This window comes from Oenanthe melanoleuca, chromosome 21 (assembly GCF_029582105.1).
Source record: "Oenanthe melanoleuca isolate GR-GAL-2019-014 chromosome 21, OMel1.0, whole genome shotgun sequence".
NCBI lineage: Eukaryota > Metazoa > Chordata > Aves > Passeriformes > Muscicapidae > Oenanthe > Oenanthe melanoleuca.
In genome coordinates, this window is record NC_079354.1 from 5,689,918 (window position 1) to 5,716,143 (window position 26,226).

The following is a 26,226-nucleotide window of genomic DNA, read 5'->3' on the forward strand; positions in this document are numbered from 1 at the left end:
TTTCTTTTTTTTCCTCTTTTTATCCTTTTTAATACTTTTTACCATTTTTAATACATTTTAATAATTTTTATTTTTTTTTTACCCTTTTTAATGCTTTTTATATTTTTAGAATTTATTGAGCAAGCTAAAACAAAGTTTAACAACCCACATGAAATTATGGTTAGGCTTCAACCTTCTTCCTGGTTTGTGGCAGTCTAAAAGAGCCTTGTCCATGAAACCAGGAGGTTGTCATGATTCAGAGAGGTTTCTTTCATTCAAAAGCCTCTCAGAGCCCTCTAATCCCAGAATATTCTGAATTAGAAAGGACCCACAAGGATCAGTGAGTCCAAATCTCAACTGAATGGTCTCAAACCCACGACCTTGGTGTTATTAACACCATGCTCCAGCTCCTTATCTTGGAAAATTTATTTTAAATTTCATTTATTTAACTCAGAACGACACTTGGAGGCTTTTGAAGACCTGTGAGATATTGATGATAAAGCACCTCAGATTTTATAAACTGGAATTCACTACTTGGAGGGAAAGGCCAGGTTTTATTTTTTTCACAGCTGTTTTTAGACGTTTTTAGACACTGAGGGGAAATAAGCTGCAGCAGGAAGCTGATGGAGCTTTTTGCTGCTGGCTGCTTCATCCTGAGATGTGTTTTGAGCCTTGCAGGAACTGCTGGAACCAAGGTCTGTGCAGATTGCTGTCAGAAAAGTCTGTACTCAGCATTCCTCTGCACCAGTTCATGTGTGCTGTGCCTTGGTTGTAGTGCTGGGCTTGGGAAATGGGAAACCCTCTCAGTCCTGCTTTGAAAATAAAATTTGGGATTTGGGAGCAGAACCACATTGCTGGAGACAGCTTCTCATTTCTGTGCCAGTGCCTTAAAATATTTCCTTTCTGGAATGCAAGGGAAGAAAGGGTACCCCTGATTTTTATTTGTATCTTCCTTCAGCTCAGCCCTGTTACCTGCCCAGACCTGGGTTGGGTGAATTTTCCACAGCTGGCTGAATTCAGACCAAAATTAGAGCATTTCAGATGCATCTCAGAATTTGTCATATTTGTACAGCAACCAGAACTTAGAAAATATCAATTTTCTGTTCATATGCAGGTCACAGATCTCCAAGAAAATACAATTTATTGCTCCCCATGTACTTGAGTTAGTTTGTTGGTGTATTTTTTTCCCCCTAGACATGTTGCTTTTTGCCACTAACCAAACTAACTTAAAGCAAAAGCAAAGTTTTAGTGTTTTATTTGAGGTTTGTAAGTATTGAAGCTGCATGCAGAGCTGGTCTGGGATGTTTTCATGCATATTGGCAGTGCATGTATGGAAAGAAGCATTTCCAGTTTTCATTGTTTCGTGCTTGCTGTACCTTTTTTTTTTTTTTAAATCCAAAATTTTGGGTGGCTTGAAAAGGACAAAAGTGGTTCCCTTGTGCTTTTGAAAGGTGGGTGATGTGGAACTGGGAGGGGAGGAGGATTTTGGAATTCCTGCTGGAGAAGGGTCTGGGCTACAAACAGAGATAAAAATGAATTTTCTAGGGCTAGAAGATGGGACAGGAAGGAAGATTTGACAAGTTCAACCTGAACCCTGTTCTGATTTTATTGTAAAAATCGATCAGGGGAGTGTGAAACCTCTGGGGATCCAGTTCTGCTTTAATGGTGTGAACTGGGAATGGCTGTGGAGGCATTTGGGAGCTTTTTAAAAAATGTTCCACAAGGAAGATGGAGGGCAAAGAAATCTTGGGAGGAATGGATTGTGAGGCTGCCATCTCTGGGAACCTGGTTTCTTCTGATAAAGGAAGATTTCTTTTATAATTTCAATTCTTTAAATAAAAAACTGGACATGGATTGAGCCATGGTCATCCTCTTTCTCCATGGAGAAATGACAATGAGCCCCAAACCAAAAGAACAAACCCCAAAAACTTGTCCCAAAACCAGGATTCTCCACACAGTGAGCTGATCCCAGGGTGGAAAGGGAAATTGAAATGGGAAATGATGGATCACAAAAATCCTTGGAAATTGAAATGGGAAATGATGGATCACAAAAATCCTTGGAAATTGAAATGGGAAATGATGGATCACAAAAATCCTTGGATTTCCTTTCCTGCCAATCTTGGATTCTGTAGCTGCTCTGGGAAGCCAAGACATGGGGACTCAGCATTTCTGTCACTAAATTGGGGACCCTGATCCCAAAATCTGAAGAATTGCTGCAAATGCTGCAATTCACTCCATGGATGAGGGTGCAGTTGGGAACCTTTGTGTCTTTTTTTTTTTTTTTTTTTTTTTTTTTTTTTTTTTTTGTCCTTTTTTTTTGCATCTGCAGGTAAAACTGTATTTTTGTTTCATCCAAACTGGGAGCTGATAATTTCCTTCAGCCTCAGTTCATTTCTGTGGCTTCTCTTCCTTTTAGAATTAGAAGAATCTCCTTTAACTGTGAAGAGTGACATGGCTACTATTGTCAAGGTCATGCAGCTGCCAGACTCAGGCCTTGAAATTCGGGACAGGATGTGGTTAAAAATCACCATCTCCAATGCAGTGATAGGTAAGCAGATCCCAGGAATCCTGAAAGGGCAAAAAAACAGTGATTTAATGGAAACAGATTCAAGAAACTACCTTTTAATGAGCTTTTTTTTCATGTTTATGACCTCTTATATTCCATTTATGGACAGCTCTAAGTGTGACAGGAATAATTCTTATTTGAGCTTGGGTATCCAAAATTGCTGCACATTGCTCATGCCCACACAGAGCTGGTTCTTAATTCTTTGGTTTTATATCTCAGGTTTTCAGGTGGCTTTAGAGATCTGCCCAAGTTCAGCAGAACAACTGGAATTGAACCACACAGCCTTAATAAAGGCTCTTAATTAGATTTAAAATCATCACAGCCAATCTCCTGTGACCTGAGCTGTGCTAATGTTTAGCCAGTCCAGGCTGTAGTTGCTTTTTTTTGAATACAGGAATTTTGGCAATCTAATATGTGCCTCTTGAGGAAGGTGACTCCCAGAGAAGAGTCACTTTCTCTGGTGAAATCCAGAGAAAAATTCATTTGCACTCCTGCAGCTCAAAGGGGTGTGTAAACAAGATTTTTTATGTGTGTGTTTTGTGCCAGTGTCCATGTAGATGTTTGTCTGGCACAACTGGCACAGATAATCCTGTTCTGGGTCTTCAGCTGGCACAGTTTGGCTCAGATAATTCTGTTGTAGGTGTTCAGATAACACTTTTTGGCTCAGATAATTCTGTTCTAGGTGTTCAGATAGCAGAGTTTGGCACAGATAATCTCATTGTAGGTGTTCAGCTGGCACAACTTGGCTCAGATATTCCTGTTCTAGGTGTTCAAATGACACAATTTGACACAGATAATCCCATTTTAGGTTTTCAACTGGCATAGTTGGGCTCAGATAATCCCATTGCAGATGTTCAGCTGGCACAACAGGCACAGACAATCCCATTGCAGATGTTCAGCTGGCACAATTTGGCTCAGACAATCCCATTGCAGATGTTCAGCTGGCACAGTTTGGCACAGACAATCCCACTGCAGATGTTCAGCTGGCACAGTTTGGTACAGACAATCCCATTGCAGATGTTCAGCTGGCACCATTTGGCACAGACAATCCCATTGCAGATGTTCAGCTGGCACCATTTGGCACAGACAATCCCACTGCAGATGTTCAGCTGGCACAGTTTGACTCAGAAATCCCACTGCAGATGTTCAGCTGGCACAGTTTGGCACAGACAATCCCACTGCAGATGTTCAGCTGGCACAATTTGGCACAGACAATCCCACTGCAGATGTTCAGCTGGCACAGCTGGGCTCAGACAATCCCATTGCAGATTTTCAGCTGGCACAGCTGGGCACAGATAATCCCATTGCAGATGTTCAGCTGGCACAGTTTGGCTCAGACAATCCCACTGCAGATGTTCAGCTGGCACAGTTTGACTCAGACAATCCCATTGCAGATGTTCAGCTGGCACAGCTGGGCACAGATAATCCCATTGCAGATGTTCAGCTGGCACAGTTTGGCTCAGACAATCCCATTGCAGATGTTCAGCTGGCACAGCTGGGCTCAGACAATCCCACTGCAGATGTTCAGCTGGCACAGCTGGGCACAGACAATGCCAGGTCTCCTCTTGCTGTGCCCACTGCAGGAGCAGATGTGGTGGACTGGCTGTACACCCACGTGGAAGGCTTCAAGGACCGGCGGGAGGCCAGGAAATACGCCAGCAGCATGCTGAAACACGGCTACCTCAGGCACACTGTCAACAAAATCACCTTCTCAGAGCAGTGCTACTACGTCTTTGGAGACCTCTGTGGCAGTGAGTCCCCAGCAGGCTGTCCCTGTGTCACTGCTGTCCCCTCATGCAGCCCCAGGGGGAAGAATTTAATGAGGAATTTCCATGAGGGTGGCAAAGCTCTGGAGCAGCTGCCCAGGGAGGGGTTGGAGTCTCTCTGGAGATATTCCAAATCCAGCTGGACACATTCCTGTGTCACCTGCTCCAGGGTTGGGCAGGGGTTTGGGCAGGGGGATCTCCAGAGCTCCCAGCTCTCCTGGGGTTTCACAAGAGCTGTCCCAGAACGGGGAAATTACCCTGAAATTGTGGGACAAGTTGATGCTCCCTGCTAGCCCAGGCAAGGAGAGCACCTGGAGGAGGATGAAGCCATCACTGAGGACAGCAGGATTTATTTCTGGTGGTGCCACACATCCCCTGCTTGTCAGTCCCACTCCATTTCCAACCTGGAAACGGGGGATGTCCTCACCCTTTTTCACTCTGTTCTCACCTTTCAGTGAGAAGCTGATTCCAGGGGGCTGCTAAACTTCAGATACCTCCATAAATGAATTTACAGTGATCATTTTAATTGCTGGATAAGAAATTTTCACTTTTTTTTTTTTTTTTTTTCCCCCAGATCTGGCTGCACTGAACCTGAACAACGGTTCCAGCGGCGCCTCGGACCAGGACACCTTGGCTCCTCTGCCACATCCTGCTGCTCCCTGGCCCTTGGCCCAGGGATATCCCTACCAGTACCCTCTGCCTCCTCCCTGCTTCCCACCAGCCTACCAAGACCCAGGCTTCAGCTATGGCAGTGGCAGTGCAGGCAGCCAGCAGAGTGAAGGTAAGATGGCATCATTTGGTTGGAATTCCACAGCTCTCGTTATCCCCCCACCATCTGCTTGAGTTCCTTGGTGCTGTCTGTGCTTGTCTCGTGGTTTTGGTTGCTCCCTGCATGGATTGTGTGCATCAGCACTGAAGTCAAAGGTGTTTGTGTCTCTGGAGGAGTGGGTTTGGCTTTCAGCTCTCTGTGGAAACTGCCAGGTTTAACCCAGTCAGGAATTGCCAGCACTGGGGTTGGTGTTGCTGGAAATGAGGCAAGTTCTGTGCTGATGGGATTAGAACCAAGGTCAGCACAAAAGGAAAATCACTTTTTTTTTTTTTCTTTTGCAAGTGGGAAGTGGCCAGCCAGGGGTTTCCAGGGCTGAAACACTGCTCCCAGGGAGGAGAGTCTCTGCTGGCATGTGACAGGGACAGGAGAGAATTCTGCATGGATTAAAGACCTGCCCTCCTCCTTTTCTGCATAACACTAGGATTCATTTTCAAACCTTAGCAAATTAAAATTATGTCATTTTTTGCTGTACAGATACTATTTTTTATTTTTTTTAATCACTCCCAGAGTGAGTTTTGGTTTTGGAAATGCTGCCAGTAAAGAAGGGGTGAGGATTCCTTGTGTTTTTACAGTGAGCATCCAATAACTTGGATATCACTCATCCCTGTTTACCACAGCCAGTCAGATTTTACAAAATTGCACAGAAAGTTTTCATAACAGGAGCTTTAATGGGATTTTAGCCCAGCTGCTTCTCACCTTATCCCAAAATAAGAAATATCCATGAGGAATCTCCCAGAAATTTTAGAACTGGAAACTGATTGCCCTGGACAGAACCACCTGGGGGTGGTTTTTTGGCAGCTGCTTCTGTGAGCAGTAGGAATAGGAAAGGAATGGTGTTTTATCCATGCTGTGGAGAGCCTCCCAAAAAGTGCCAGGCTGTTCAGCTCTGAAAGTTTCCACGTTTTTTTTTTTGTGGAAAACACTTCTGTGCTGTTTCTTTTGTAACCATTCTTCCCTTGTTTTGTCCTGAGCAAGCATTAGACTGAAGGATTCCTAGAGGAATGGCTGACTCTAGGGGATTGGTAAGCTTCAAATGCCTCCATGATGAATTCACAGCATGATCATCTTTAGATCCTTGTGACCCAAATGTTTTTAGCTGTATTTTTTTTATTATTATTATTTTAAATTTTATTTTGGTTTTGAATTGTCTTGGACGCTCGACCTGTCTCGGTGCACATTGGCATATCAACCTGTGGGACTGTGCTGCAGCAGCTCAGAGGGGAGGGAATCAGGGGGAAAACCCCATCCCCAGGCTCTCCAGGAAATAAATAGTCCAAATTTATTATTTGTCACCCCTCTGGGTTGGATTTCTCTGCCAGTGTCCTTGCACTGCACATCAATCATGGCCAGGTGGCTCAGGCAGGTTTTGGGAGTGCTGGAACACAAGGCTGCACTGGGCACTCCCAAAATAGTATTAAAATTGGGGTTTTGTCTCATTTCTCTCATTTATCTGCAGTATTAAATCATAACAATCAGCAAATACCACTTCAGAGGCCCAAGTTTAGAATACGAACTTAAAATCCAGTGGTTTTGTGGTCTGCTTTCCATCTGTCTGGCACTCTGCAGGGAATGCAGCCTTTCCCCCCCAAAATCCAGTCTGGTTTCCCATCTCTCCAGTCAGCTGCAGCAGCAGAAAGTGATGAGCATTTGTAGCTCAGGAAGGAGGAGCCCAAAAGAATTTTGGTTTTGCCATTTCTGTGGCTCATTTAGACTCAAAAGCTGGTCCCATGTTGTGCTGGCTGGGGATCCTTTTTGAGAAATCCATCTTGCACTAAGGTGCATTAATCTAATGGGATATTCCTTGGGTGGATTAGATGGATTAAAAAAAAAAAAAAAAAATTAGGTTGGAACTGTCTCCTAATCTGTCTCTCATGGCAACAGAGCAAGACTTCAGCTCCCATAAAAAAATTAGTTCTTGAAGTTTATTGAAGCTTGTTTGTAATAACAACTCAGCTGATACTCAGTGGTTTTCCAAGGCCTGTTTTAGGGACAATATCCTGGGTGTTACTGATTTGTGCTAGAGCAGTTCAGGGAATTCTCCAACAGCACAAGGAGTGAGGAATTTTAAGAAGACCTCCCCACTGAAGTCAACAAAACCTCAGGGATTTAAGGGTGACAGAAAATGCAAAGGAGTTTCTTTTGGAAAAGGTACAAAATAGCAAAGCAGAAACAATTGGAATTAAACCTTGTTTGCTTGAGTCAAACCCCAAATTCCTGCTTTTTCCTCTTGTTACTGCTCCTCCCTTGTCCTGCCAGGCTGGATTTGGTTCAGGAGCTGCAATTTGTGTTCCCATGCATGGCACAACCTCACTGCTGAGCCACCACTGCACACCCACCAGAAACAAGCTCATCCTGCTTTTCTCTCCTGTTTTCCCCCTTTTTTGGGGTGCAAAATCAGCAGCTCCAACCAGAGCAGCAGCTTGAATCAAACCCCAAAATCCTGATTTTTCCTCCTGTTCCTCCCTTCTCCTGCCAGGCTGGATTTGGTTCAGGAGCTGCAATTTGTGTTCCCATGCATGGCACAACCTCACTGCTGAGCCACCACCAGCACACCCAACAGAGCTGAGCTCACCCTGCTTTTCTCTCCTGTTTTCCCCTTTTTTTGGGGGGTTTCAGGGAGCAAAAGCAGCGGCTCCAACCCAAACACCAGCTTGAGTTAAACCCCAAATTCCTGCTTTTTCCTCTTGTTCCTGCTCCTCCCTTGTCCTGCCAGGCTGGATTTGGTTCAGGAGCTGAACTCTGCTCAGAGCTGTGTGTGTCTGTCTGTGTGTGGTTCAGGAGCTGATCTCTCTGCTCTGAGCTGTGTGTGTGTGTGGTTCAGGAGCTGAACTCTCTGCTCTGAGCTGTATCTATGTGTGGTTCAGGAGCTGATCTCTGCTCTGAGCTGTATCTATGTGTGGTTCAGGAGCTGAACTCTGCTCTGAGCTGTGTTTGTGTGTGGTTCAGGAGCTGATCTCTGCTCTGAGCTGTGTCTGTGTGTGGTTCAGGAGCTGAACTCTCTGCTCTGAGCTGTGTCTGTGTGTGGTTCAGGAGCTGATCTCTGCTCTGGGCTGTATCTATGTGTGGTTCAGGAGCTGATCTCTGCTCTGAGCTGTGTGTGTGCTTCAGGAGCTGATCTCTGCTCTGAGCTGTGTGTGTGGTTCAGGAGCTGATCTCTCTGCTCTGAGCTGTATCTATGTGTGGTTCAGGAGCTGATCTCTGCTCTGAGCTGTGTCTGTGTGTGGTTCAGGAGCTGATCTCTGCTCTAAGCTGTGTCTGTGTGTGGTTCAGGAGCTGATCTCTGCTCTGGGCTGTGTGTGTGTGTGGTTCAGGAGCTGATCTCTGCTCTGAGCTGTGTCTGTGTGTGGTTCAGGAGCTGATCTCTGCTCTGAGCTGTGTCTGTGTGTGGTTCAGGAGCTGATCTCTCTGCTCTGAGCTGTGTCTGTGTGTGGTTCAGGAGCTGATCTCTGCTCTGAGCTGTATCTATGTGTGGTTCAGGAGCTGATCTCTGCTCTGGGCTGTATCTATGTGTGGTTCAGGAGCTGATCTCTGCTCTGAGCTGTGTGTGTGGTTCAGGAGCTGATCTCTGCTCTGAGCTGTGTCTGTGTGTGGTTCAGGAGCTGATCTCTCTGCTCTGGGCTGTATCTATGTGTGGTTCAGGAGCTGATCTCTGCTCTGAGCTGTGTCTGTGTGTGGTTCAGGAGCTGATCTCTGCTCTGAGCTGTGTCTGTGTGTGGTTCAGGAGCTGATCTCTGCTCTGGGCTGTATCTATGTGTGGTTCAGGAGCTGATCTCTGCTCTGGGCTGTGTGTGTGTGTGGTTCAGGAGCTGATCTCTCTGCTCTGGGCTGTGTCTGTGTGTGGTTGAGGAGCTGATCTCTGCTCTGAGCTGTGTCTGTGTGTGGTTCAGGAGCTGATCTCTGCTCTGGGCTGTATCTATGTGTGGTTCAGGAGCTGATCTCTGCTCTGGGCTGTATCTATGTGTGGTTCAGGAGCTGATCTCTGCTCTGAGCTGTGTCTGTGTGTGGTTCAGGAGCTGATCTCTGCTCTGGGCTGTATCTATGTGTGGTTCAGGAGCTGCCATGCACTGCTGCAAGCTCTGAGCTGTATCTGTGTGTCCCCATGCATGTCACTCACTGCTGAGCCACCACTGCACCCCCACCAGAACCAACTCACCCTGCTTTTCTCTCCTGTTTTCCCCCTTTTCGGGGTGTTTCAGGGAGCAAAAGCAGCGGCTCCAACCGCAGCACCAGCGAGACCAGCAGGCGAGCAGCGGGCAGGGAGAAGGAGCGCAAATCGGGCGGCAGCGGCAGCGAGTCGGAGCCGGGAGCGCGGCGGGAGCGGCCGCTCAGCCAGCTCAGCCACAGCGACAGGAGCCACCAGAGCCACCAGAGCCACCACTCCTACGGCCCCCCCCCGGGGGTGCCCCCCTTGTACAGCCTGCCCAAGCTGGGCTCCAAAGCGCTGGGCAGCAGCAGCGGCCCCCCCGGGGCGCCCCCGGTGCGGGAGCTGAGCGCCGTGCCCCCCGAGCTCACCGGCAGCCGCCAGTCCTTCCAGAAGGCCATGGGCAACCCCTGCGAGTTCTTCGTGGACATCATGTGACAGCAAGTGCCTTCAAAAGACTCAGCACAGGTTTTTTTTTTTTTTTTTTTTTTTGGGGGTGGGTTGGGTTTTGGGGGGGCTTGGCTGTTTTTTGCATGTCACACCTTCCGGTTCGCAAGCGTGTCGCGGAGAAAAAAAAAAAATAATCGGTGAGATTGAAGAAAAAAAAAAAAAAAGAAAAGAAAAAATATAAAAAGGAAAATAAGAAATACAAAAAAGAAAATAAGAAATACAAAAAGAAAAGAAAAAATACAAAAAAGAAAAGAAAAAAGTACAAAAAGAAAAGAAAAATACAAAAAAGAAAAGAAAAAAGAATACAAAAAGAAAAGGAAAAAATACAAAAAAGAAAAGAAAAAAGTACAAAAAGAAAAGGAAAAAATACAAAAAAGAAAAAAAATACAAAAAGAAAAGGAAAAAATACAAAAAAAGAAAATAAGAAATACAAAAAGAAAAGAAAAAATACAAAAAGAAAAGAAAAAAAATACAAAAAAGAAAAGAAAAAAAATACAACAAAAATCTCTTCTCCCCCCCCCCCCACCTAGAAAATGAACAACAAAATCTCCTGGGATTGTTCAATATCAGCAAATCGACGGCATCTTTTTGTTGTTTTATTTTTATTTTTCCCTGTCTCGTTTTGGATTGTGAATGGCTGGTGTATATTCACATCTTAATGAGCTTTGGTCATTGTGGCACCTACTTCAGTGGAATTAGTGTCTCTCTTTGGGCTGATTGGAGGACTGCTATTTCACATTGACTTGTAAATTCCTGAAAATGCATAGGAGCACTTTGATTTTTTTTTTTTTTTCCCCTGCCTTTTTTTCTTGCAAGGACAAAACGACTGCTGGCTGGTATCTGGGATACCTGGGATGCATCCATAGCTCTGAGCAGACATGGCACCCACAGGTGCTTGGGAAGGAGCAGGATCCAACCAATTCCTAGAGGAAAACAAAGTTGTGGCTACTTTCTGCTGACTAGGAAGTAAAAATCAATCTTGGGTTCTTTGAGGGTTGTTTTTTTTTTTTTTTTTTTTTTAAAGATACTCTGTCAAGGTGGTGCTGGAGTCTTGCTACTGTATGTGTTTGTTGTGCAGAACTTGTCAAGTTATTTCCTTCAGTTATTTCCTTATTTCCCAAGAGGGATTTTCCAGCTGCACTCGGTTCCTGGGCATTTCAGTCCCATCCCTGCTGCCAGGTGTGGCTGTTCCCTCTGGATGTGCACTTGCTTGGAGGCTGCAAGAGTTATTCCCACAGAAATAGGGAAATTGCTGCAGTTCTCTCAGCTTTTCCCTTTTGAAGGGGCTGTTTATCCCATTCCAGCAGAGACACTGGGAAATCCTGGCTCCCACTGGGAGGTGGCTCTTCATTGTGATCCCTCCCTCCTTCCTGAGCAGAATCTTTCTCTTTTTTGTTGTTGAAACAGAGACCTGGAGATGTCTGATCCCCCAGGGCAGAGGTGTGAGGGTGTCTGAGAACAGATCAGAAATGGTACAAAAAGAAATTCTTACCCTGGCACTGAGTGAGATCCACCCTGGAACTCCTCAAAAAGAAATTCTTACCCTGACACTGAGTGAGATCCACCCTGGAGCTCCTCAAAAATAAATTCTTACCCTGGCACTGAGTGAGATCCACCCTGGAGCTCCTCAAAAAGAAATTCTTACCCTGGCACTGAGTGGGATCCATCTGGAACTCCTCAAAAAGAAATTCTTACCCTGGCACTGAGTGGGATCCATCTGGAACTCCTCAAAAAGAAATTCTTACCTTGACACTGAGTGAGATTCACCCTGGAGCTCCTCAAAAAGAAATTCTTATCCTGACACTGAGTGAGATTCACCCTGGAGCTCCTCAAAAAGAAATTCTTACCTTGACACTGAGATCCATCTGGAGCTGCTCAAAAAGAAATTCTTACCTTGACACTGAGATCCACCCTGGAGCTCCTCAAAAAGAAATTCTTATCCTGACACTGAGTGAGATCCATCTGGAGCTCCTCAAAAAAAAAAAAAAAAATCCTTCCCCTGACTCTTCCTCCTACTGAGGAGCTCTGATTGAAGCAACTGCTGTTGAATATCCCCAAGATTTAATTTCTGGCTGTTTTCTGCTCTGAGGCTCTGGAAATGAAATTCAGGAAGTTTCAGTGATGTTTAGGAAGGTTTTTAAGGGATGGTGAGCACGGGCACCCTGTGCCACAGTGGCTCATGTGATGAGAGACAAGCTGCAGCCCCTCAGTGGCATCTGACCATTCCTCAGTTAAATTAATCCTCTTTTGTGAGCTCCCTGCTGCTGGCAGGATTCAGCAAAATCAGCCTTTAAATCAGCATTTTCTTCCCTGGTAAGGAGCTTCTTTTGGTCTGTTTTGTGCTTTTTGGGTAAGTACCCAAGGTGGATGTGAAGAGAGAACATCTTTCTCTCTATCCACACACACAGTTCATTTCTCACCCTGAAAACTGCTTCTTCAAAATGTCCATTTCATTCTGATTTTTCACTTCTTTCCTTTTTGCCACCTCTGTGTGCAAACACCTCCCTTTGTCACAGACTCCAGGTGTTTGTGGTAATGGGAGACTCAATTTCTCCTTCCACAGGGAGCCAGGAATTTGGGAAACTGTCACTCAGCCCATTTCTGGGCTCCTAAATGAATTCTTTTTACAAAAACCTCCCCAAAAAGCTGCCCAAGGTTTCTGAAAGCAGAGCTTTCATCACCATCCATGGATGGCTCCTCCAGGAGAGGCCCTGCCTAAATATTGACTGTACAACAGGATTTTCCTTCCCTCCTCCTTCCAGGTGCAAACTTGGTGAATTATTCTGAAAGTCTGACACTTAGAGCAGTGAAGCAATTCAGGGTAAAATAGTGGAATTCTGCTCTGTCTCCAGGAGACACTGCTGAGGAGTCTGTGACTTTACTGACAATCACTAGTGCTTCTACTTTTAAATGAATTGAGATTTTTATGGCCTCTTTAAATTATGTGTTTGTTTTAAGGCAGAACTCAGAGATCCAGAGGAAAAAAAAAAATCTCCTTTTTATATTTCAAAAAAAAAAAAAAAAAAAAAAAGGGATTAAAGCAGAGGGCTGAGCTTTCACCCATGTTTAATTTCCTGGTGTTTTTCCAAGAGTTGCAGTTTACACACCTGCTGGGGGTTTGTTTTTGTCTCGTGGTTTTGCTGTTGGCAGAAGCTGTTCTGTGTCTTGCTGGTCTTTGCTGCTATGTTGAAAAATGTGTTCTAAATGTGTGTGTGCTCACGGCTCACCCTGGGAGTCCCCAAAATGTTCCTGAGGAAATCAGGCTGGAGGAGCTTCCCCCACTGCAGGTAAAGGACAAAAACACCTAAAAAAAACCCACCAGAGGTGGATCCTGCTGTTTGCAGAGAGAGTAGGAGGGAGCAGTGCCCCTCTTGAACAGTGCAATATTGAACAGCAGCACAAAAATCCTGCATTTCCCTGAGCTGGGCTGAGCTGATCTCTGCCAGATCTCCATTTCCTCAAGGGAACAAAGGCAGATTTCCTAAATCCCACCCTTGCCTTCCTTCCATCCTTTGTGTCTTTGCAGCCCTGTGCCACTGGAGCTGCCCACAGTGCCAGCTGTGCCAGCTGCAGGAAAATCTGGGGGCTGGAGTGCTGCAGAGCCACCACTGCTTCCCCACCAGGGCCTGCAATTGAATTTGGAATTTGGAATTTGGAATTTTGAGGGGTTTGCTGTGCAGGGCACGGGAACACCCTGAGAACAGGAGCCTGGATTGGACATTTTTATTCTGCAGTGCTCACACTCCAGCAGGGATTTCTGCAGGACCCTGGGCAGGGGACAGGAAACATTCTGGGATGAGGCAGGATCTGCAGGGGGAGAGTCTCCAGCCACTGTTTGAACTCTGAGGAGTCCATTTTTTGGCAGATAGTCTTAAAAGCATTCTGGTGTCTTTGACCTCCTGCTCCTGGTCCTGCTTTTCCAAGGAAATTGTCCCTGGACACTTGATCCAAAGGTTTTATGGGATGGCAAGCAATGATGCACAGACTTGGACTTTTGCTATGATTTTTGTTCTCTCCCCTCCTGAGACTTGACAGCTCATGGGTTGATGTAATTGTTTTGGTTTTTTTTTTTTTTTTTTTGTTTTTTTTTTGTTTTGTTTTGTTTTGTTTTGTTTTGTTTTGTTTTGCATTTAACTGGATTGTAATAAGATTGACTTAAAATTATTAATTCTAATCAGTGATTAGAAATACCTGTAAAGAATTTTATGTACAGTAGAAGAACAAAGTTACATGATTTTAAATAATGAAAACCCAGACTATCACCTATCCTAGAATTGGTTCTACTCAAAGAGTGACCTCTTATTAGCATGGACTGCACTGTTCCTGTTAAATGTCTATTGCATAATTGAATTCTTTTTTGTAGATATTGTATTAAAACCCAAGTGTCTGTATAGTTAATATATAGCTGCTTATGTGTAAATGCTATTTTAAACACTAAAAAGCTTTTAATTTTATGTGATAACCCCAGTGTATGTGTTCAGTTCTTTGCAGTATTTCATTATTATTTATTTCATAAATATTCCTCATTTTTGGACTCTCCAGCAGAAACCAGGAGCACTGGGACACCTTGTGTAGACTCTGGGTTTGTCAGGACACCCTGGAGGGTCTGAGGGGCTCAGCTGGACTCAGATTTAAAGGTGTTTTTCCAGCCTAAATTATTCTAATTTTCCAGCCTAAATAAGAAGAGCAAGCACAGCTTGGTGAGGCAGATTCCTTCTTCCCAGCTGGTAAAAATTCTACAGCAAGGAGAGAGTGAAACATCATTTAAATACCATAAATCCAGCATTTTCCTGTGAAGTGAATATTAGATGATCAGAATTTCAGTGAATATTAAATGATCAGAATTTAAGTGAATATTAAATGGTCAGAATTTAGGTGAATATTAATTGATCAGAATTTAGGTGAGTATTAAATTATCAGAATTTTGGACATCTTTTTCCTGCAGGACCTGGTGGAGTTAAATGAGATTTTTTTTTTTCCTTTCCCTATTTCTGGAATGATGATCAAAAGTTATTTAATGCTTCTCTGCTATGGAACCACAGCCCTGGAGCAAGGAACTGAGAATTTCAGGTACACCAATGGGGGTGTGAAGAATTCCTGCAGGCTCCAGGAACAAGAATTCCAGCCTCCAGGTCAGAGTTTTGGTTTTTTAAATCACACTGAGAAATAATTTTGGATGGAGTTGATCACAAAAATTAAGGACAGGTAACTTTGCAGTGCACCAAAAGGTTCTTTTTTTTTTAAAGAATGAAAATATTCACTGGTTTAGATTAATTTACAAATTCTTTAATTGAGTTCACTGATTAAATTCTAACAACACACAATGGAAAGATGGAAAAAATTAATTTAGGGAATAAAAGAGCAGAAATGGAAAAACCTTAAGGAATAAAAGAGCAGAATAGTTACTTGTCAACATGAGTGGGGAAAAGCAGAATCTTGGTGATGCGACTGGACATTGACTTGGTCCTGCTTGGCAGCAATGTGAAGTTTTGGTGCTTTGCCTGTTTTTTGGGGATGGAGGAACCTTTGGAGAGTGTGATTTGCACAGAGCTCATTTCCATGAGCCTTCCCCTGATTTCCATGAACTCAAATTGAGCTGGGATTTGAATGTCTGATCTCCCCCCTTGTGTCACACACAGCTGCTGCTGCTGGCAGAATGTTCTTTTTACTCCTCTTTTATTGGATATATTTGAAAATTCTTACAAGGCTTGGGAAAGGATTCCTGGATGTGTCTCTGGAGCTGTTAATTATTAAGAAAGGGAAAATTCCAGAAGCATTTAAAGGGCAGTGGTGTTGCTGAGGCTGACATTGCCAGGCTTGAGATGATGTAAAATATCATTTCTGGGGTTGTTTCATTAACTGAACCTATTTTTGGCTCCTTTTTGGGGCAGACAGGGCTGCAAGTGCTGAGCCCTGTGATTGTGCCAGAGTGCTCACAAACAGGATTTTCTCCTTAAAATCCGACAGAGGATTTTTTTATTGTCTGTCCACCTCTGGCTGCTCCTCAGTGGGATTCTGGCAATAATCCTCCGTGTTGAGATCAGGCCTGAACACCAGGATGTAGCACTTGGGGATGAAGTAACTCGCCAAAATCCCCAGAGTGGTGGCCAGGACGGTGCTGATCTGTGTGACAGCCCTGAGGACCGTCCTGAGCGTGGCAAAAATGACCAGGAAGAAAATCCAGACCACGAGGCAGCTGAGGGAGGCGAAGGTGATGCCGCGGGCCGCGTTGTAGGCGCTGCCGGGGCCGCGCACCATGAAGGTGCCCAGGAAGCACAGGCAGCACAGGACGCCGTTGTAGCCGTGCAGGACGGCGAAGGCGGCCCAGGAGCGGGTGCCGCACACCAGCAGCACCTCGCTGGGCAGGGAGGTGTAGTCGAGCACCAGCCGATCCGGGCCCAGGTAGAGGTGGCAGCAGCAGAGCAGCAGCTGCGTGAGGAGGGACGCGGCCACCAGCAGCCAGGCCCGGCCCCCGCCCAGCCCGCGCAGCAGCCGCGGGGCGCAGCGAGGGAGCTCCGCCCGCAGGGTGAGCGCCAGGGCCGTGGGCAGCAGCGACGAGAAGCAGCCATTGAGGCACAGGGCGAGGCACGGCTGCTGCAGGGCGCAGAGCGCGGCGCCGGGCCGGCCCACGAACAGCGCGCAGCCCAGGCTGTGCAGCAGCAGCCACAGCAGGGCGAACACGCTCCGGGAGCCCCCGGCCAGCCGCACCAGGGGGCTCCGCAGGTGCCTGAGGAACAGCAGCGCCGCCGCGCCGCTCGCGGAGCCCGCCAGGGCCGCCAGCGCCAGCAGCGCCACGGCCGCGGGGCTGCGCCACGCCAGGAAGCGCTCCCCGCGCTGCAGGCACCGAGTGCTGCGGGCCGGGGCCCACTGGTGCGGCGGGCACGGCGAGCAGCTGGGGCCGCCTGCGGAGAGAGCACAGAGAGAGCCTGGGGAGCACCCACAGCACAGAGACAGAGCCTGGGGAGCACCCACAGTGAGCACTCATAGCACAGAGAGAGCCTGGGGAGTACCCACAGCTGGGGCCGCCTGCGGAGAGAGCCCGTCAGTATACAGCAACGAGAGCCTGGTCAGTACACACAGCACAGAGAGAGCCTGGGGAGCACCCACAGCACAGAGAGAGAGCCTGGTCAGTACACACAGCACAGAGAGAGCCTGGGGAGCACCCACAGCACAGAGAGAGCCTGGGGAGCACCCACAGCCCTTGGGGACCACTGCCACCACTGCCAGGCCTGGTGAGCACCCACAGCCCTCAGGGATGTGCCACCACTGCCAGGCTTTGGGGTGGTCACACAGGATTAGGGAATGTTTCACCCCACAACCCTCAGAAACCAGTGCTACCACTACCAGTCTTTGGGGTGGTCACACAGGGATTAGGGGGTGGTTTGGGTGTTGTTCTGCCTGTTTTCAAGGTGTGTTGGATGTCCAAAGGTTTTCCTTTGGTTTTCCTGCTTTTCCACCCTCCTCCCTGTAGGATCCTTGTATTTCTTGCCTCTCTTTCCCTTCCCCAGCAATCCCAGAATTTTTCTCTTCTGCCATGCCCCCCAGAATTCCATCATACCCCTCTCTCCTACTTCTGCAGATAAAACACAAATGTTCTCATTCCTTCCCTCTGGGCCCAACAGTGTGGAGCAGAACGGGGGAACACCTCCATCCTGGCAGTGCTTATGGAGGAGAGCTCCCAGCTCATCATCGCTCAACCAGGAGATAGAATAATCCAGTTAAAGCCTTTAAATTCCCCAGGCCTCACCTGTGCTGCTCCAGAAGGTGTTTTCTGAGCAGTCTGTGCAGTCATAGCAGCAGAGGTTGAATCCTTTTACTCTTCTGAATTGTCCTGGCTGGCAGCGCCTGAAGCACTCGGACCTGGGCTCCTGGCAAAGGCAGGAGAGAACATCAGCCAGGCACCTCCAGGAGAACTGGAACTCCAGCAAATCAGAATGAACTGTGCTAGTTTTACCTTCTTATCTGGGGTGTGGAACTGGATCTGGGACTTCTGGATGTACAGGGACTGGTCATAGTCCCCCACGGGCAGGTAGGAGACGCTGCCGTCCCTCCAGGCCCAGAAGATGAGTTTGTACCCCGTGTTTGTGCCGTGGGATTGATCAAACCTGAAGCTCTGGCCGTTCACCTCGAAGGGGAAGGTGTTCATGAAGTGCAGCAGCTGGGCAGGAAATGAAACCAGAATCGATTTTGGTCCAGTTGTTGTGGTTTGGAGGGTGATAACTCTGCGAGCTGAAATCAGCCAAGATTGTGACAAAACCTCGGACCTTCCCTCACCTGCCAGGACCTGATGGGTGTTTTGGGACAGCTTTTGGAGGTGCAGCCCAGGGCTCTGTGCAGGGCATGGGCCACGCTGTACACGGCCACCTGCACGGGCTGCACCATGGTCACGGTCAGCATGGGCCAGATGTCCCCGAGGGTGACGCGGTCACACTGCTGGCAGCGCGCGTCCAGCCCCCCGGCGTCCAGCACCCCGCTCAGCTGCCGGGACTCCTGACAGAATTCCTCCTGCACCACGGAGCTGAAGAGCTCAGCCACGTACTCCTGGAAGCCAGGGACTGTCCCTGCCCTCATGACAAAGCCCAGCACTGTCCCCACGCTCTGGATGTCAGGGGTGGAGGCAGCGATGTCCGACAGCAGCCAGGCCTCGGTGCCAACCCACACCTTCTTCCCCAGCCCCATCCTGATGCTGTGCTCCAGCAGTGCCTGTGCTGGCAGGCTGTGAGCAAACAGCACCACAACATTAACCTTAGTGCTGTTAATTAACTTAATGATGTTTTCCAGCTGCCTCCTGGCGCTGGGCTCGGCCAGGTCCGCAGGGATGAGCCCCTCGAAGGCGATGCAGATGTTGCCAGCTCCAGCCATGCTGAGGAACAGAGCCTGGGCTCCCCGGCCATACTCATCATCACTGGCCACTGTGGCCACCCAGTTCCAGCCAAACTGGTTGAGCAGCAGCACCAGGGCCTCGGCCAGGTTCTTGTCCCCGGGCACGGTGCGGTAGAAGGACGGGAACAGCTCCGTGTTGCTCAGGCTCTCACTGCTGGCCCCGTAGCTCACCTGCACAGGGGCACAGGGGATGAGACAACATGGACGAGCCACGGTGCAGCTTCTCAGACCTCCAGAGCTCCAAGGCACCAGCTCTGGAGCTCTTAGGGCTCCTGCTTTGTCAGGTAATCTTCTAAATAAGCAAAGCAGCTAACAGGGTATTTATTACAGGTTATTTATTACAAAGCACATCTTATTACAAAGCACATCAGTCTCAGAAGGCAATGGCAAAGCAGTGGCAATAAGGGAATGGCTAAAAGCCCTGGCAAAAACCAAAAGCTAAAAGCACCAACTCTCCCCAATACCAACTCTTATATAGGATTTTCCCAACAAGCTAAGATGGAAGCTCAGATCACCACTCCTCAACCTATTAGAACTGTAGTTTCTCCACCACTCCTTAACCTATTAGAATCCTAATTTCTTAGCACACCAGGTTACATATAAGCTACTCATACAATCTATCTTGTTCTATCTAAAAAATGTCAGCAATATTCTTGCTATAGCTCTATTACGTCTAAGTCCTATCTACAACTGTGGGCCTGGAGCCTCTTGCTGAAGATATCAGGATGTTTTCAACCTTCATTAGGTGGAATCCAGACCTTTCACTTACTAAAAGCACTAGAGCTCCTACTAAAACTTACTGACTCAATTCTACTTTATGTGTGAGTGGCTTAATATACTTCAATCCATCCAAAGGCTTTAATTTTAATACACTTCAATCCATCCAAAGGCTTTAATTTTAATACACTTCAATCCATCCAAATGCTTTAATTTTAATATACTTCAGTCCATCCAAAGGCTTTAATTGAATCCCTGCACCTTGATTCCTCCTGAAGGATTCAGAGAATCCCCTAACTCACTCACTCCAACAGTCCAGGTCACTCACCTCTTTAATTCTTTAGTGTGATAATTGATACAAGATTTGTGTTGACCATAAAACTATTGGGGTTTGTATAAACCACAACGCTTAGGTCTGAAATGACGCGCGGCGCTAAAGAAAGGAAAATAATTGATTGACCCGCCAGCAGCAGGGGCAGCACAGGGAGGTTTTACCTGGGGGATGAGGAAGGAGCTGAAGAGCTTGGCGGTGAGCAGGCAGAGGTCGGAGCGGTGCGGGCCGATGACGGCGGTGACGCGGGGCCGGTACTCGCTGTAGTTGCGGCGCAGCGCGATGCGGGCGCTGCCGCCGCGGCTCAGGAACAGCAGGCTGGGCTGCAGCGCCGCCAGCGGCTCCAGGCACGTGTCCAGCATCTCGTAGCCCAGCCGCCTGCCCGGCAGCAGCCAGCTGCAGTTGTTGATCTGGTCGATGGCAAACCTCATGGCCAGAGCCCAGATCAGCCCGTCCGTGAATAACCTGGCCAGGGGGGGGGACAGCGGTTGTTATAAATGAGCGCATAAAAGATGGAATAACAATTTAAAAGATTTATTGGTTACAGAAGGCAAAAGCAAAATCAGCGCTGGGCGACAGAGGAGTCTCGTTCCACTAACTGTCGCACCCCACCCTCCTTAGTTTGTTCCTTTTAAGCTGTTCAGTTTTCGGGTTACGTGCTCCTCCTCCAGTTGCTAGGGGATCTTTTTCTGCCTTCTGGTGGTCAGGGGATGAGGGTGAGTAGTCTTCCTCAGCCACTGACTCCTTTCTTGGCACTTAATATGTGATTATGCAAGCAAAGCAGAACACATTCTGGCTTTTACTTTAAGGCCTATCGAGCAGAGCAAAACAATTAACAAGTTCTGGCAATATCTTTCTCAAGGTCTGTCAGAATTAACATCCTGGCCTCACAAGTCTTTGGCAATATTCCTTCAAGGTCTAAGGTCTGTCAGGCGAACAAAAGGCCCCTTATTTATTACAGCAGTGACAGCCTGGCACTGCTGCCCCTTGTCACCTTCCTGGGTTGGCCAAGCCAGACACTCGTGGCACTGCCAGCAGAACACCCCACTGCTGAGATATTTGCTCTGAGTGCAAGCACCTTCCCAATTTAATTCAGCAAAAATATCCCTGGAGCTTCCCAGGAGAAGGAAAAGCAGAGACCAGTTTAGCTGCGAGGGTCAAGATTTTGTGTCCTTCACCCCCGAAGCCAAAGATTCCCGCAGTGCTCGTTCAGGAGGTGATGGAGGTGTGGGGATTTCCCGGGATCTTCCTCCTTTCTGTACCCAGCACACCGAGCACGTTCCCTGCCCCAGCAGTGCCGGTTCACAGGCTGATTGTAATTGAAATGTAGGATTTTTCCTGGGATTTTTCCTCTGTACCCCAGCAGTGTCTCACCTCTCACAGCACAACTAGTTCATTTCCCCCTTTTCCCAGTTCATTTTCCCTTTTTTCCCTTTCCCATTTTTTTCTCCTTTTTTCCCTTTTTCCCTGCTTTCACCTCTCACATCAGAACTAGTTCATTTTCCCATTTTTCCCTTTTTTTTCCCCCTGCTCTCACCTCTCCCAGCAGAACCAGTTCATTTACCCTTTTTTCCCTTTTCCCCCTTTTTCTGCTCTTACCTCTCCCAGCAGACCCAGTTAATTTTCCCTTTACCCCCCTTTTTTCTCTTTTTCCCTGCTCTCACCTCTTACAGCAGAACCATTCATTTTCCCTTTCCCCCCGTTCACTTCCCCTTTTTCCCCTCTCACAGCAGAACCATTCATTTCCCCTTTTCCCCTTTCCTCCCTTTTTTTCCTTTTCCCCATTTTCCCTGCTCTCACCTCTCACAGCAGTTCCAGTTCATTTTCCCTTTTCCCAGTTAATTTTCCCTTTTTTCCCTTTAGTTCCCTTTTCCCCCCCCTTTTCCCCCTCTCACCTCTCACAGCAGTTCCAGTTTATTTTCCTATTTTTGCCAGTTTATTTTCCCATTTTTCCCAGTTCATTTTCCCTTTTTCCCTTTTTCCTCTCTCACAGCAGAACCATTCATTTCCCCTTTTTTCCTTTCCCCCCTTTTTTTCCTTTTCCCCATTTTCCCTGCTCTCACCTCTCACAGCAGTTCCAGTTCATTTTCCCTTTCCCCAGTTCATTTCCCCATTTTCCCCAGTTCATTTCCCCAGTTCATTTCCCATTTTCCCCAGTTCATTTCCCATTTTCCCCAGTTCATTTCCCCAGTTCATTTCCCATTTTCCCAGTTCATTTCCCCATTTTCCCCAGTTCATTTCCCCAGTTCATTTTCCCATTTTCCCCAGTTCATTTCCCCATTTTCCCCAATTCATTTCCCATTTTCCCCAGTTCATTTCACAATTTTCCCCAGTTCATTTCCCCATTTTTCCCAGTTCATTTCCCCATTTTCCCCATTTTCCCCAGTTCATTTCCCATTTCCCCAGTTCATTTCCCATTTCCCCAGTTCATTTCCCCATTTTCCCCAGTTCATTTCCCCATTTTCCCCAGTTCATTTCCCATTTTCCCCAGTTCATTTCCCCAGTTCATTTCCCCATTTTCCCCAGTTCATTTCCCATTTTCCCCAGTTCATTTCCCATTTTCCCCAGTTCATTTCCCATTTTCCCCAGTTCATTTCCCCAGTTCATTTCCCCATTTTTCCCAGTTCATTTCCCATTTCCCCAGTTCATTTCCCCATTTTCCCCAGTCCATTTCCCCAGTTCATTTCCCATTTTCCCCAGTTCATTTCCCATTTCCCCAGTCCATTTCCCCAGTTCATTTCCCATTTCCCCAGTTCATTTCCCAAGTTCATTTCCCATTTTCCCCAGTTCATTTCCCATTTTCCCCAGCTCATTTCCCCAGTTCATTTCCCATTTCCCCAGTTCATTTCCCCAGTCCATTTCCCATTTTCCCCAGTTCATTTCCCATTTCCCCAGTTCATTTCCCCAGTTCATTTCCCCATTTTCCCCAGTTCATTTCCCCAGTTCATTTCCCCAGTTCATTTCCCCAGTTCATTTCCCATTTTCCCCAGTTCATTTCCCCAGTTCATTTCCCATTTCCCCAGTTCATTTCCCCATTTTCCCCAGTTCATTTCCCCAGTTCATTTCCCATTTCCCCAGTTCATTTTCCCCAGTTCATTTCCCATTCCCCAGTTCATTTCCCCATTTTCCCCAGTTCATTTCCCCAGTCCATCCCATTCCCCCAGTTCATTTCCCATTTTCCCCAGTTCATTTCCCATTTCCCCAGTTCATTTTCCCAGTTCATTTCCCATTTCCCCAGTTCATTTCCCATTTTTCCCAGTTCATTTCCCCAGTTCATTTCCCATTTCCCCAGTCCATTTCCCATTTCCCCATTTTCCCCAGTCCATTTCCCCAGTCCATTTCCCATTTCCCCAGTTCATTTCCCCAGTTCATTTCCCATTTCCCCAGTTCATTTCCCCAGTTCATTTCCCCAGTTCATTTCCCATTTTCCCCAGTCCATTTCCCCATTTTCCCCAGTTCATTTCCCATTTCCCCAGTTCATTTCCCCAGTTCATTTCCCATTTCCCCAGTCCATTTCCCATTTCCCCAGCCCATTTTCCCCAGTCCATCCCCTTCCCCTCACCTCTCACAGCGCAGCAGGGTGGGCTCTGCCCTCTCTCTCAGGTTCACTGTCTCCTTCCCAAAGGGGAAGAGCCCCCCCAGGATGAAATCCCCATTCCTGCTGAACTGGGCTGAGAGGCAGGAGGGGCTCAGGGAGGCAGCACAGCCAAAGCTCAGGCACAGCCACAGCCCCTTCATTGTGGGGGAAAGGAGAGCAGGGAATCCAGCTCAGCCCTCTAAATACAGCTCAGAGGGGAGCAATTTGTTTAGTAAAATGCATTAAATTCATTTAGTGGGCAATAATCAAATACCCCCTGAGGGCACTTGGGTGCAAACCTCATCCTGATTTCCTTTACTCAGTGATTAAAGATTGATTTTACAAATAATTGTAAAAATAAAATATAAATAACATCATTATTGACATCACTGATTTACAAATTCATTGTCACAGCTGTGGAAATTTGGGCTCCTCTGGTGATAAAAACTCAGGTGTCTCACTCTGATTCTGGTAAAACACACAACAGTCATTTTTATTTATTTATTTTTTAAAATTTGAGGTCACCTCATGATGGAAATAACCAAATCTTGCTCAGGGCAAGGCAGGAATTTGCCTGGAGAAGCCATTCCTGGCTCACAGTTTGCTGAGCTCCCACCCAGCTGTACTGATCATTTTTTTGGAAGTTGTTACTGGCTGATCTATTTTTTTTCTCCTCACAGAGCTGAGACATTAATTTCACTTAAAAAAACTTAAATCCAAGTTCACAGCATGGCAATTTAGGTTTCATGACTGTATTTTTTTTTCTGTCCAGGGCTGGATTTTAGGACAGCTCTGAATAAAAAATTCAATTTCCTGCATTTTCTACTTTATCAGAAAACTGATACAGAGCCCTAAACACAGGAATTCTTCAGGGAAGCACCAGTTACAGCTGAGATTTCCAGGTATGTTCATACTGACATTTTTTAAATGATCCTTTACTGGATTATTTAAGAGTCAGCTTTAACTATAAAACTTATTTTTTAAAGTTCCTTTTCAATATTAATATTTATCTCCTAAGAGGAATAGTTAGAACGAGTGTGACAAGGGAAAAAAAAATATTTTTTTTGTGCTCATACCATCATTTTAATAGATTTAAACCCATTTTTTTTTCCTTGGCACACATCATTTAATTTAATTTCAAGCATTTCATTCACTGCAAAGTGAAATGAAACAGATTTTTTCAGGGAGTGAAAATCTGAGTTCATCAGTGTAAATCCCACAAAGGAAACTCCTCCAAACCTCATCATTCACACAATTTAATGTCCATGACTCCATCTCCATGAGGTAATTGTGATTCCCTGAATTTTTCAGGGTTACATTAGGCCAAAAAGAAACAATCAGCCTGTCAGAGCCTGTAGCATCCCCCTGTGTCCCTCCCTGTCACCCAGCCCCCCAAAATCTCCCCCAAAATCTCACCCAACCCCTCTGACATCCCCTGGCTCTGCCAGAGCCTCACAAAACAGTGATTTACAGTACAAGTGTGGATTTCCCTCCCAGAGGGGCAGAAAAATCCTTTTTGTAGGCATTTGACACATTCTTTAAAAAAAAATAAAATAAATAAACACACAAGACACAATTTGGAAACAAACAGCTCCAGGCTGGGCTGGACAGAGGGGATTGTGCAGCACAAATTCCAAAGTGCTGCACAAATCCCAAGTGCAAATTTGAGGATGCTCTGGCTGCTCCAGGAACATTTTCTCTTCCTTCAGCACCTTGAGGAGGCTGTGCCAGGGAAAGGAGATTTTTTTTTTCCTCCCAATGCATTCCTCAGGATTCAATTCTCCAGGTGAAACCCCCCAGGTGGGATTTTTGTACAAACCAAAGTGACCAGGTGAGCTCCTATAAATATAGAAATGTGTCCAGACACCACAGAGCCTTTTAAACAACAAAAAACAAATAATAAATCCCTTAGCAGCTCATCCTAAACCAGACTTTTTTTTTTTTTTGTAATCATAGAGCTCTATACACAAAGTATCAGATACAAAAAAAAACCAAAACAACATTTATAAAGTGAAGCATCCTGAATAGTTTGGCTGAACTCCTCAGCTCCAGGCTGAAAATAATGATGGGAGAAGGCAGAGAGCTGTGCTTGTGCAGAAATGGGATTGTCAGGGCAGGCTGAGCTCCTGAGTGATGCTGTTAAGAGGTTTTTTTTTTCCCCCAGTGCATTCAGTTCTCCAGGTGAAGCCCCCAGGTGGGATTTTTGTACAACCCAAAGTGGCCAGGTGAGCTCCCACAATACAGAAATGTGTTCAGGCACCACAGCTCAAATTTGTGCTGCCACAACTATTGCTGTAAATGCACAGAAGTTTGGCATGATAAAAAAAACATTTCAACCAAAAAAAAAAAAAAAAGAAAAAAAAAAAAGAAAAAAAAATCCTTAGCAGCTCATCTTATGTGAATAGAGCTCTACACAGAGAGTATCAGATGTAAAAAAAAAAACCAAAACAACAGTCCACATTTATAAAGTGAAGCATCCTGAATAGTCTGGCCAAACTCCTCAGCTCCAGGCTGAAAATAATGATGGCAGAAGGCAGAGAGCTGTGCTTGTGCAGAAATGGGATTGTCAGGGCAGGCTGAGCTCCTGAGTGATGCTGTAAAGAGTTGTTTTTTTTTTTCCCCCAGTGCATTCAGTTCTCCAGGTGGGATTTTGTACAACCCAAAGTGGCCAGGTGAGCTCCCACAATACAGAAATGTGTTCAGGCACCACAGCTCAAATTTGTGCTGCCACAACTATTGCTGTAAATGCACAGAAGTTTGCCTTGATAAAAAAAACATTTCAACCAAAAAAAAAAAAAAAAAAAAAAAAAAAAAAATTCCTTAGCAGCTCATCTTATGTGAATAGAGCTCTACACAGAGAGTATCAGATGTAAAAAAAAACCAAAACAACCGGTCCACGTTTATAAAGTGAAGCATCCTGAATAGTCTGGCCAAACTCCTCAGCTCCAGGCTGAACATAACAAGGGAGGCAGAAGGCAGAGAGCTGT

General features: G+C 46.3%; 2 protein-coding genes and 1 long non-coding RNA gene across 4 annotated transcripts in view; 2 read left to right on the plus strand and 1 right to left on the minus strand.

Moving 5' to 3' along the window:
- The window catches only part of DVL1 (dishevelled segment polarity protein 1), a 67,675-nt gene extending 57,776 nt beyond the window's left edge, over positions 1–9,899 (plus strand). For both annotated transcript variants that reach the window (XM_056508276.1, XM_056508277.1), the window contains exons 12-15: positions 2,396–2,527; positions 4,129–4,296; positions 4,886–5,092; positions 9,337–9,899. In XM_056508276.1, the coding sequence (XP_056364251.1) occupies positions 2,396–2,527; positions 4,129–4,296; positions 4,886–5,092; positions 9,337–9,719 (890 nt within the window). In that variant the 3' untranslated portion in view covers positions 9,720–9,899. The remainder of the gene's footprint in view (positions 1–2,395; positions 2,528–4,128; positions 4,297–4,885; positions 5,093–9,336) is intronic.
- Positions 1–20,160, minus strand: part of TAS1R3 (taste 1 receptor member 3) — a 147,089-nt gene extending 126,929 nt beyond the window's left edge. Inside the window, exons 1-5 of the mRNA XM_056508275.1 lie at positions 19,827–20,160; positions 18,006–18,785; positions 17,686–17,889; positions 17,479–17,599; positions 13,475–16,633 (exon numbers count right to left, since the gene is read on the minus strand). Coding sequence (XP_056364250.1) covers positions 15,708–16,633; positions 17,479–17,599; positions 17,686–17,889; positions 18,006–18,785; positions 19,827–20,093 — 2,298 coding nt within the window. The 5' untranslated portion in view covers positions 20,094–20,160 and the 3' untranslated portion in view covers positions 13,475–15,707. The remainder of the gene's footprint in view (positions 1–13,474; positions 16,634–17,478; positions 17,600–17,685; positions 17,890–18,005; positions 18,786–19,826) is intronic.
- Positions 20,161–23,266: 3,106 nt separating this feature from the next.
- Positions 23,267–26,226, plus strand: LOC130261753 (uncharacterized). The gene is made up of 2 exons (XR_008842020.1): positions 23,267–25,385; positions 25,470–26,226. It is a non-coding gene; the product is annotated as an uncharacterized LOC130261753 (long non-coding RNA).